We start from the raw sequence: 11,567 nt of genomic DNA on the forward strand, positions 1-11,567 counted from the left end.
TGCAGCAGATATCAAATATGACCACTTCTTGACGTGTATTTGAAACACAGTGCAGTTTAGTTTCATTTTTAATACACACAGAATAATCCACTCGTTCTCCTTTTAAAGCTCTGCATCTGGAATCTCTGTAAATGTGCCAGACACCATAAATCCAGACGTCCTGTCCAGTATTTAAAGAATCAATGAGTCTCTGAGCGTGTGTTGGTTCAGGCAAAGCTCCAGGTGGCCCAGAGCAGCAGCAGCGTGGCAGAGTACACGGTCAGCACCAGCAGGTAGAGACGGAACAGCAGGCGGTCCAGCTTAGAACAGAGGGCCAGCCAATCAGCCTGGGCCGAGGACTCCACGTCCTCCTGAGACAAAGCCAGGCGGAGGGACACCAGCTCCTGCAGGAGCCACTCCGGCCCAGAGGGAGCATCCTGGATTTCAGTCAGAGACAACAAATCCCCGTCCAGCGAGGTATCCAGCTCGTAATCTATAGAAGAGCAACAAATCAGATTTCAGACATAAGCAATATATGTGGACAGATGTTTATAGATAAATGTGAACAATCAAAACCCATCAGGAGGGAAATTAGGGAATCAAGGAGGTTGGAAGGATAGAGGCAGTGAGAGGGCGACAGTTACAACTGTAAGACCAAACAGTTTAATAATACATAAACCCAGTATTGTCACCATAGAGGTTATGTTTTCTTTGCTCTGTCAGCAGGATTTATTGATTCTTAGAGGAAGGTTGGGGTATCGGCCAAGGTTGAACCCATTCACTTTTAGAGCTGATTCAATTAAGGGGGTGGATGCAGGATTTATTTATTCTTTCACTTTCTTTACATTCTCCAAGTGTTCTCAGTTTCTAATCAAATTTCATTTCATTTCAGAACATTGTGGGTTTGTCTGTTCACCTGATGAACAAATCTAGAAAATAGCTCAAGTTTGACAAGATTTCTAATAAAGAATAATCCTACATTTAGTTACTTATCTATATATGAATAATGTCCTATGGTCCCTGTGACAGTGTTAGAGATAATTTTAGTTTATTGCAAATTCTATATCAGAAATTGGGTGAGTTGGTGAAAATTTGTTGAATTTATGGTTTGATCAATAATCATTTGTTGAGTTTGTGATTTGGATTGTTGAACATGTGAGTTAAGAATTGGAGCCCTGGTAATGTGGAACAACGAGAAAATAACTCGCTTGTTTGTTTCTTTAATCTTTAAGAAACTGTGTAACATGTTATGATCCATATTTATTATGTCCTTATTTGGATTTTCTAAAAGCAAAACCGAACTCTGATTTCTGGCGTCCATGTCCCTATCATCTCTATCCCAGAGGCCGAGTATCTATCATCTGTAGCCTGTAACTTCTTTCACCCTCGACTCCACTGAGCACCTTTGATTGCTGAAGCCTAAAGTAAGAACATACTTTTAAACATCCACCCATAAAATCCCAGTCTGAGCTTGTTTACCTGCAGACGTGTTGATGTGGTCGAGGGTCTTGATGGAGGTGAAGGCGCTCTCAGTGAACTTGGGACCACCTGAGCCGTACTTGTCCAGCAGACAGGCGGACACCGACATCTGCCTGACCTCCTTCTCGCTGTGGTGGAACAGCTTCACCACCAGTATGGATTTGATGAGGCTGAGCATCAGCATGGCCATGCACACCACGAAGTACACACCTGAGTAGAGAGAAGAGGGGAGGGTAAAAACACGATAAAGACCAATAAACAAAGTAAAGCACTATTGATAAGATGGTTTGCTGATACAACCATGATTAAAGCCCACCTATGAGAGGAGTGGTGAGGGCAGACGAGGGCAGGTCGCCCGCCAGGTTGACTCTGAACACGGTGTATCCCAGCAGAATGCTGATCTTAAAGGCGATGCGTACGCCGCTGTCCAGAGGAAGATAGAAGCTCATCACATCTACCAACATGAGGAAGATGCTGGGGATGAGGAGACCCACCACGTACAGCAGGGGGCGCCGGCGGATCAGAACCTGAGTGAGAGACAAGGTCAGAGACACTTTGAGAGACTGATGGCAGAAGGTGTGAGGCTATGTTTTTATTTAACCACTGATTCTGTAGTTTCTGAAAAACTGTTCAGTCTGTCATCGTGCAGTGGTTTGTTATTTATCCATCTAAAGTCAACTCTGATGTCATTTCCAGCTTCTAAACTATTTTGTCTATTTGTGATGACTTTTAATGTTCAGACACAGATAAAATACAACGGATCATTCGAAAAAATACATATAAAAGGATAAAATGAAATGATATAAACATATAAATTATGTATTTGTATATTCTCAGGCGTGTTTGCAATATTACAAATGTCAGCGTGATTTTAAATTAGGTTTTCTTACCTCTAGTACGGAATCTAATTCTATCCACCATTACCACAGGCTGACTTCCAATATTTTTTTGAATTTCTTTTCATTTACAAACATTTTTTATTTTATTTTATGATTATCCAATTTGTATGTCATGTATGCATACATGTATATTATTATTCCATTGTATTATTTTAATTATTATTAATATATTTCAGTTATATATTATTTTTATAAATTTCTCACTTTTTTAATAATTTTCTCATTCATTTGCTTTATTGAACTTCATTAACAGCTCAATAAACATAAAGTTAATACTAAAGAATAGCATGTGCAGGGTGTTAATTTCATTATGTAGATGATATATGTAAATATATGCAGATGATGATCTCTTCCTAAACTACCACTAACAAAATCCAAATGAGTCATTACACTCGTGCACCGTTACCCAGAAGCCTCCTTGGGTCCTGGAGCTGAATAAATAAACCTCCCTGAGCTCCACCTGCACTGGGCTCCGAGGCCGTTTTCCTCACCCCCCCCCCACACCACGTACAAGAAGTCCATTGATCAGGCAGCCGCTGAGACAGTCTCATTATGGAGGCTCTACACCCCCCCCCCCCCCCCCTCTCTCTTTCTGTTTCTTTTCCTGCCAGAGAAACAGCCTCCGCCTCATCATTTGGCATTAGCCCACCAGTCCGATCCATGGAGGTCACGGCCAGTTGCTCTGTGCTTTGCGATTCGAGGGGTTGAGGGGGGGGTAACACACAGAGGGCTCGACCACCAATCACACTTTAGTAACTCGCTCACTAGGAGTGGCTTGTTGGAGAGCAGCAGCACAATTACACACATTAGGGTTTGATTAAAGTAACGTTTCTCCATCATTCCTTTACAAATGCCGACCTTGCATCACTGAGACGTACATTGAACTGGATGTGTGCGTAGTCCGTCTGGTCCTGGTGGATTTGCCAGTAGCGTGACGGGACGGACAGCAGCTCCCACTCGCCGTCGTTCATGAACTGTCCCTGATCGTGAGCGATGGTCTCTGCACTCCTCCACAGAGTCAGGTCTATCTCCTTCACTGCAGAGGGAGAGAGGTCGAAGGGTTAAAACCAAAAAAGATGGAGGGTAAACTAGGTGGATCACTTTTGTTGCCAGGCAGGATTTGTGTGTCTGGTTTCCTGCCAGATATTGAAGTGTTCCTCATACTGGTTAGTGTTAGGGTTAGGTTCTTACTTTGCTGGAGCTCCGGATGATCCCTGCTGATTTATCAGTGTCATATACGTCTTCATCTTTAACCAAATTCATGACAAATGACTAAACTCCAATGAAAGAAGAAAACTACTGACAAAACCAAGCTCCTGTAAGGTTCGGGATGTTTCTTTCTCTTTTTCACCCGTCCGTTTATTTGTTGATTGTTTGGTTCGGTGGTCAGTTGGTTGCATTGTGAAAAACAGTGTCACAGATTTGTATTTAACTTGGTGAGAGGATGAGAAACGGTTCAAGAAAAGAACCCATTCGATTTTAGCGTTGACCCGAACAAAAGGGCAGATCCAGGAATTTGTGTACCATTGTGTGATTGGGCCTTTTTTGAAAGTTTCCAGTTCCCAGGGAATTATTAATGGATCTTGACGGACAAATTAGCAATATTTGGGGGAATGATATCTATGAGTGTGCAATTTGGTGAGGATACAAATAGAAATCTGGGTGTAGTCAATGTAATTGTGGTTTCACGGGGGCCTTGGAGGAGGTAAGCTTTCGAAATGAGAACCAGAACAAATCAAATACTTTCATCCTACAAATAAATAGAAATGGGATCCCTGTTTAACCATTGCAGGTGTATGTAGGTGATGTAACAGGAATTTAATGTGTTTTCCAGCACCGGCTCCCAGGCGGGCACACAGACCTGAGTGAAGCCAGCTGCGGAAGGTGAGGCTGCAGTTCTGCTTGTCGAACGGGAAGGCGTACATCTCCAGGCTGCAGGCCAGCACCACCTGCATGGGCCGGTAGTTCTTCACCGAGCCGGAGGAGTTGACGTAGACGTAGGGGATGGGTGGGGACTTCCCAGCGTTCAAACTGAGGACACAAGAGGAGTAGGGGGGGTCAGGTAAGATGAGACTTTGAAAACAAGCTGGAATATGAGACACGTCAGAATTAACCTCATGTCAACTTGACTGTCCTAACTGAAGTGGCCATTTTGGAATCATGACTTTGTGTTTCACAGGCGACTTCAGGACAGGTCACATTTAACTGATTTGTGGATTATTTTTTAAGTAAGATTTTAATTAACAGAAATTATATTATATACCTAAGAAAATTAGGCTATTTCTTTTATTACAATTTTCAAACACCTCAATTTAAATAATCAATTCATATAAAAGGAAAATACTTTTGCATGGGATTGAGCCTTTTAGTCTACCTAACAGTTTCATAGTGATTTATTTAGTTTTATCAACTTGAAGAGACTTAAATCAAAGGGAATAATATTTGAAAGTATGTGAGATCTGCTGATCCTCATTTATTTAATGTTTAAACATATAATATAACACATTTTGACATATAAACTTATGTTTCGCACAAACTATTTTGATGCTGACCACTTGAAAGTGTGTGACAGTAAAGTTAAGGATGATTTGTATTGTGAAGTCAAGGCTCATAGCAGAGAAAGTCTTTGTTTACTTGTTGCTAATATTCTAAACACATTTTGATTAGGGCTATATTGTTAAAAGTGTTGTAGTTTAGAAGCCTGAATCCTGATGTCGAGACAAATTTGTAGACACAGAAAAACTTGTTTCTAACTTTAAATAATACTGAGGATTCAGTGTTTAGTGCTTTTTCCATTAGAACTGGGTAAAACCGAAGAGTGCTGAAAGTACAAGGTTTCCGTTCTCACAATTCACTAACGATCACGTCAGGTATCCAGATGGCATCAGATGACAGAGAGATCTCGTTGATGCCATCGAACTCTTCTGGATCCCAGACCAGGAACTCATCAGTCCAGGTCTGCAAACAACACGAGACATGTGTAGTAAAATATGAATATATAGTATGTTTAAATAGAACAAAATTACAATGTCAATAAAGGAATGATTGACAAAAAGTCACATTCACACAACTTGTTAATAACCAATAATAGAAACCAATTCACATACGATATTATACTTTTATAATGTAAATTCTATGAGGTAAATATACATCATAATTCAACTAGCTGTTTTTCATTATAAAAATATATATTGTAAACCTGGGCTTTTATAGAGAGGTTAATTGTTTTTCTCAGGATTTTGAAGAATGAAATGAGAGATGAGGGGCCACATACCTGTCTGTACCAAATACTAATAGTAATGCTCTGTGTCTTTCCATCCTGGGTAAAAAGAGCAAAATATAACTTTTGTTATATATCAAGACCTCGAAATGAAGCAGTTTGACTTGAATTGATTCGACCTAATTTCTCTTAGTCAAAGTTGTGTGGTGCAACAAGACCGACTGTACAACTTTCAATACAACACAAACATTTGTTTTACTCCTTGTGTTAATTTTAAAGATATTCTGGTTTTCCTGACAAGTGGAAGAGAAAGCGTAAAGTTCTAGAGGTACTGATGTCCTGCAGTACCACATCGAGGACAGACTGCAGTATGAGGTCTATGGACACGGTGGTGGTACTGGTCCAGTTGTGGACCGGCCGAACTCCGCAGTCGTATTTCTTCAGGAGGGTCCTGGTGAGCTGGTTCAGAGCCGAGCGCTTCGGCTTCTCTGGCACACATTCACACAGATGAGCTGCAGGACAAAGCTGAGTTACTGACAAGGCACAGATGCAGGAAGTTTCTCAATGCAATACAATCCATAAATAATGGTAAACAAACTTCAATAAAATGGTGGATGTATGGATTCATGTGTCATATTTCTGGGATGCAAGATCTCAATAAAGTTGTATTGTGATATTAGACTATGAAGACTGTGTAAAGTAAAATAAACATTTTATAGTTTTATTATTCTACAACTTCTTATGCAATAAAATGAAACACATTTTTTGAATGCATTAATTACTATATGTACATGCATTTGGTTATGTTTAATTATGGTTAAAATATTAAATTAAAATAGACCTTCACATTACACAAACTGAATCTGTGACAGATAACTGACCTATTTAAGTTATATGAGGCGGGAAAACAGTCAGAAATATTTGAAAACACCACACTAACATACTTTGAGAAACATTTCACAAATCAGAAACCCTGCAGGTGATACATATTTCACACCACGAAGGAAATATATCACTGAGGAAACATCTTACCTGAGAACAGCAGCATGAGCCAAACCAGAGACATGAGGCTTTGAAAAAAAATCTAGAACCTTCCAGATTCCAGGTGTTTTCCAGGTGTTTTCCAGGTGCCACATGCAGAAGTCTGATATGTTTACACAAAGAAAATCCACAGTTTCATGGAACAGGTTCAGCAGAAGCAGCAGCGAGCGGAGGGATATTACAATGGCCGGAGCAGCACAGAGACTTTGGCTGCACTGATATTGATTTTCCACTTCTCCCGAGTAATGCGATACGTAAATTAATGAAACTCGCTGGAAAGGAAACTCCCTAAAGGTTTGTTTAGTGCCTGTTTATTGCTTCATTGCAGAGGATAATCTAGTGTTGTAAAGTGTGGCCTCACGAGAGGACGTGTGCTAGAGGGGCGTTAAGTTCCACAAGATGTTGAATGTTGAATTCCTTAAATGAATTGATGCAAATAAGCTATTATAGTTAAAACTAGTAAACAATAATTAATCCCATCTAACCTCATCACAACACGACCCTGTGTATATAATGTAGCTGATGCAGGAAAACGCCATTTAAAGACTTTTCAGCATCTCGTTCAGGAACATTCATGTTACAAACTTAGTTTGGCGTCTGAGGAACTTTGATTTTGAAACTACAGTTGTTAGGATTCAAGTTAGGAGCAACTTTATGACGCTTATGTTTTGCCTTTGAAGAATTCTGATGTTTTGCTTCCTGAAAGACTTTTTTCGTTAGTGAATAAACCGGATTCTTGGTGTGTGACAGGCTACCAATCTTCCTCAGGTTAGCACGTAGTGATGACGCTTTCAATCTAGGGTTTTGCAAAATTCCGGGAATATTCAAAGTTGGAAACTTTCCATGGGAATGAACAGGAATAAACGGGAATAAACTGGAAATGTTGTGGGAAATTTATAATAACTGTATTTACCTTGTCATATACAGACAAAAATATAAACATTTTATTTTGAAGGCTGATTTGAGCCCTGAGGAAACTTTGGGCACTTGACTATATGCTTCGGCATCGTTGTGTCATTCTTAACATAGGTCTTTGCACAGTATTTGCAAATGTACACAGCCTTTCCTTCTACATTGGATGGGGTGAAATGTCTCCACACATGAGTGAGTGCACATGGCATTGTCCTGTAGAATAAGATGAGAAAAAAGTTTGTAAAAAAACACTAATGCAATGCCAGAGATATAAATAGTTAGCCAAACCAGTGGAATCGTCTGTAAACATATTTTACAATTGATGGATAAATGAATGGAAATAGGCTAGATGAACAGATGAACAATCCTCAATCAGCATGCTAATATCTTTTCCCCAGTAATATCATCGAAAAAGGGGCGTAAAGTTTCCGGAAAGTTTCCAGAAATTTACCGGAAACTTTCCGCCTCTTTGCAACCCTATTTCCATCATATTGGTTCACTCATGGGCCGAAGCTTCAAGTGAACAATAAATATAAAACAGGCAGAGTGATTATAATGACACCATGGCTTTGGTGTGTGAAGCTTTGAATTGAATAAATTAATAATGTGCGTGATGCCAATACCTAGATTATGAACTTATTAATATTGTGTCTGTCTTTATGATACAATGGCAGGGGTCGGAAGGGAAAGTGGAAACAAATTGGGCAGAGGGTTGTGTTATTAGGGATAACATTTAACACGTAAAATGTATATATATATATAACATTTTATTAATTTGTTTTAAAAAATTACCGTACAACTTTTCCACAGTGCTTTGAACGTCACCAGATACGTCATCAACACAAGCCTCGACATGTCCCATCACCAGTTAGCAGCAGCTAGCCCAGTAGCTCCTCTCCAGTCCCTGCAGAACCAGTAGACCTCATCCCTGCAGAACCAGCAGAACCAGTAGCTCCTCTCCAGTCCCTGCAGAACCAGCACAACTCATCCCTGCAGAACCAGCAGAACCAGTAGCTCCTCCCCAGTCCCTGCAGAACCAGTAGACCTCATCCCTGCAGAACCAGCAGAACCAGTAGACCTCATCCCTGCAGAACCAGCAGAACCAGTAGACCTCATCCCTGCAGAACCAGCAGAACCAGTAGCTCCTCTCAAGTCCCTGCAGAACCAGTAGACCTCATCCCTGCAGAACCAGCAGAACCAGTAGACCTCATCCCTGCAGAATCGGGATCAGATCTGCGATGGTCTTCACGTAGTAGTCCGGAACCATCCGCTGCCTCTCCGCACACCCACTGTCCCGGTGGGCCTCGGCCTCCGCCACCGTGCCGACCCCCGTGAGAGTCAGGAGGGTCTTCAGCCCGCAGTTGGACCCCAGCATGATGTCCGTGTCCAGGCGGTCGCCCACCATCAGGCAGCGGTCCCGGTCCACGCCGAACTGGGAGGCCACGCAGTCGAACATGAAGGTGTTGGGTTTGCCCACCGTCTGGGCCCGGCGCTGGGCGGCGGTCTCCACGGCCTGGAGGAGACAGCCGGTCCCCGGGATGAACTTGCCCCCCTCCAGGGGCAGCCGGGAGTCCCGGTTGGTCCCCACGAAGAGACAGTCCTCCCGGCTCAGGTACTGCAGGGCCCGGTTCAGCTTCATGTAGCTGAAGTGCTCGTCGAAGCCCACCACCACCGCCCTCACCTCGGGGTCAAGGGTCACGGCGGCCCAGTCGGCCGGCTTCCCCTCGACGGGGTCCGGGCCCACCCCGGTGTGCTGGATCCCCACGGCCTCCAGCTCCTGCTCCATGGCCGGGGTCCCGATCAGGTAGACCTTCCCCGCCCGGAGCTCGCACACGGTCCGCAGGTACCGGGCGCAGCAGTAGGCTGTTCCGAACACCTCCTCCTCCCCCACCGGGAAGCCTAGCCGGGCCATCTTGTCCGCGTACATCCTGCGGGTCTTGCTGCTGTTGTTGGTGATGAAGAAGACCTTCTTGCCCTGGTCCTTCAGGAGCTGGACGACCTCCGCGGCCCCGGGAACCGCCTGCTCCCCTCGCCAGATCACCCCGTCGCAGTCGAACAGGACCGAGTCCACCGAGGCCAGCAGCTGCTTGCCCAAAGGCCCGGTCAGCGGAGCGCATCCGGCCGCAGGCATCACGGAGGAGGGACGGCGATGGTGTCGATGAAAAATAACAAAAATGTCAACTTCATCCAACTTCATCCAACTTCCTTCAATTAATACCACGTGGTAATTATTCACTAACGAAAAGTCTTTCAGGAAGTAAAACATGATAGAGTTCTTCAAAGGAAAAACATAGGCTCCATAAAGTTGCTCCTGACTTGAGTCCTTCAAACTGCATGTCCACTCCTTTGATCTCTCTCTCTCTCTCTCCCACACCTGAGCTCCAGCTTTACTCAGAGGGCTGAGGCATTTCCACCTGTCTGAGTAGTGCATTCTGGGAGATGTAGTTTTCCCGGCAGCCATCTTGCGGCGTTGTTGCAGATGATGGATTCTGATTGGCGGCAGTGGACAATGACTGTGGATTATGGTGGCATATGAATTTAATGGTGGATCGTGATCTTGCTGGCTGCTGACCATAGACTGTGATTGCAGGACTGCTTTATAGTATTTCTTCTCAGATACTTGACCATTACTGACAATAATCCATCATTTCATTGACCTTCAGTTATCTATGGTAGCCACTCCCGAAGAAGAACATAACGCCCCTCTACCACACGTCCTCTCCTGATGCCACAAAATATGATTTTAAGACAGTGAAGAGAGCAAATTGGGATTAAATTCATTCTTCACATTGGAATTAACACACAAATCCTGATGTAGACAAATAAAGATACTGGTGTGAAAGAAATAAAGTCCAGTTTGTAACATGAATGTTCCTGAACGAGATGCTGTAAAGTCTTTAAATGATGTTTTCCTGCATCATCTACATTATATAGACAGGGTCGTGTTGTGATGAGGTTAGATGGGATTAATTATTGTTGACTAATTTGAACTATAATTGCCTATTTGCATCAATTCATTAAAGGAATTCAACATTTACATTTTAATTTAGAACATTTTAAGTTTACATTTGTTGTCATAGAGAAAAAAACACCTGAAAAATTACAAAATTTGAGAAACTTCAAAAATACCATATATTATCAATATCATATAGTATTCTTCTCAGATACTTGACCATTACTGACAATAATCCATCAATTCATTGACCTTCAGTTATCCTTCAAAATGCTTACCCTTATCAGAGGGCTGAGGCATTAACACCTGTCTGAGTAGTGCATTCTGGGAGATGTAGCCACTCCCGGAGAGGAACATAATGCCCCTCTACCACCGTCTTCTCTAGAGGCCACAAAAGGTGATTTTAAGACACCGAAGAGAGCAAGTTGGGATTAAATTCATTCTTCACAGTGGAATTTACACACAAATCCTGATGAAGACTAATGAAGATACTGGTGTGAAAGAAATAAAGTCCAGTTTGAAATGAAAAAATTAATGCTGAAAAGTCTTTAAATGGTGTTTTTCCTGCATCAGCTACATTAAATATACAGGGTCGTATTGTGATGACGTTAGATGCATCAATTCATTTAAGGAATTCAACATTTTAATTTTAATTTAGAACATTTTAAGTTTACATATGTTGTCATGGAGAAAAAAAACATTTTTGAGGAACCAAAAATACCATTTATTAGCAATATCATCATTGATCATAATAACATGCTATGGCTTTACTTACACTTAAAAACAGGAGTTATACTGGAAGAATGATACTTTACAAAGTCATTTGAAAATAGGACTAAATATCAGCAAAGAGAGAGACATGGATAAAGCTGAATTACACTTATTTGCATTAATTAATTTCAGGAATTCAACATTTAAAGTTTACAGTGTTCTCTTTATTCATAAGGGGGAAAAAAATCACTTTAAAATTCAAAACATCGATGCCAGAAAACATATATTATCAACAGACATCCTTTAGCTTCTAACAAAAAAAGTTAAAAGTCATTTGAAAAAAAGATACAGAAAAAGTTGTATCCAATAAATC

The 11,567-nt window shown here is 41.8% G+C and overlaps 2 protein-coding genes across 2 annotated transcripts; both read right to left on the minus strand.

Moving 5' to 3' along the window:
- Positions 1 to 206: 206 nt before the first annotated feature.
- htr3b (5-hydroxytryptamine (serotonin) receptor 3B) lies at positions 207 to 6,643 on the minus strand. Its single transcript, XM_061086326.1, has 9 exons — positions 6,610 to 6,643; positions 5,926 to 6,065; positions 5,632 to 5,676; positions 5,206 to 5,315; positions 4,219 to 4,388; positions 3,236 to 3,393; positions 1,775 to 1,985; positions 1,459 to 1,668; positions 207 to 472 (listed from the first exon to the last, which is right to left on the minus strand). The coding sequence occupies exons 1-9, from the start codon at positions 6,641 to 6,643 to the stop codon at positions 207 to 209; spliced, it is 1,344 nt and encodes a 447-aa protein (XP_060942309.1).
- Positions 6,644 to 8,737: 2,094 nt separating this feature from the next.
- On the minus strand, positions 8,738 to 9,661 carry LOC133020009 (glycerol-3-phosphate phosphatase-like). Its single transcript, XM_061086609.1, has one exon. The coding sequence runs from the start codon at positions 9,659 to 9,661 to the stop codon at positions 8,738 to 8,740; it is 924 nt and encodes a 307-aa protein (XP_060942592.1).
- Positions 9,662 to 11,567: the final 1,906 nt, after the last annotated feature.

Source organism: Limanda limanda, chromosome 14 (assembly GCF_963576545.1).
Source record: "Limanda limanda chromosome 14, fLimLim1.1, whole genome shotgun sequence".
Classification (NCBI taxonomy): Eukaryota; Metazoa; Chordata; class Actinopteri; order Pleuronectiformes; family Pleuronectidae; genus Limanda; species Limanda limanda.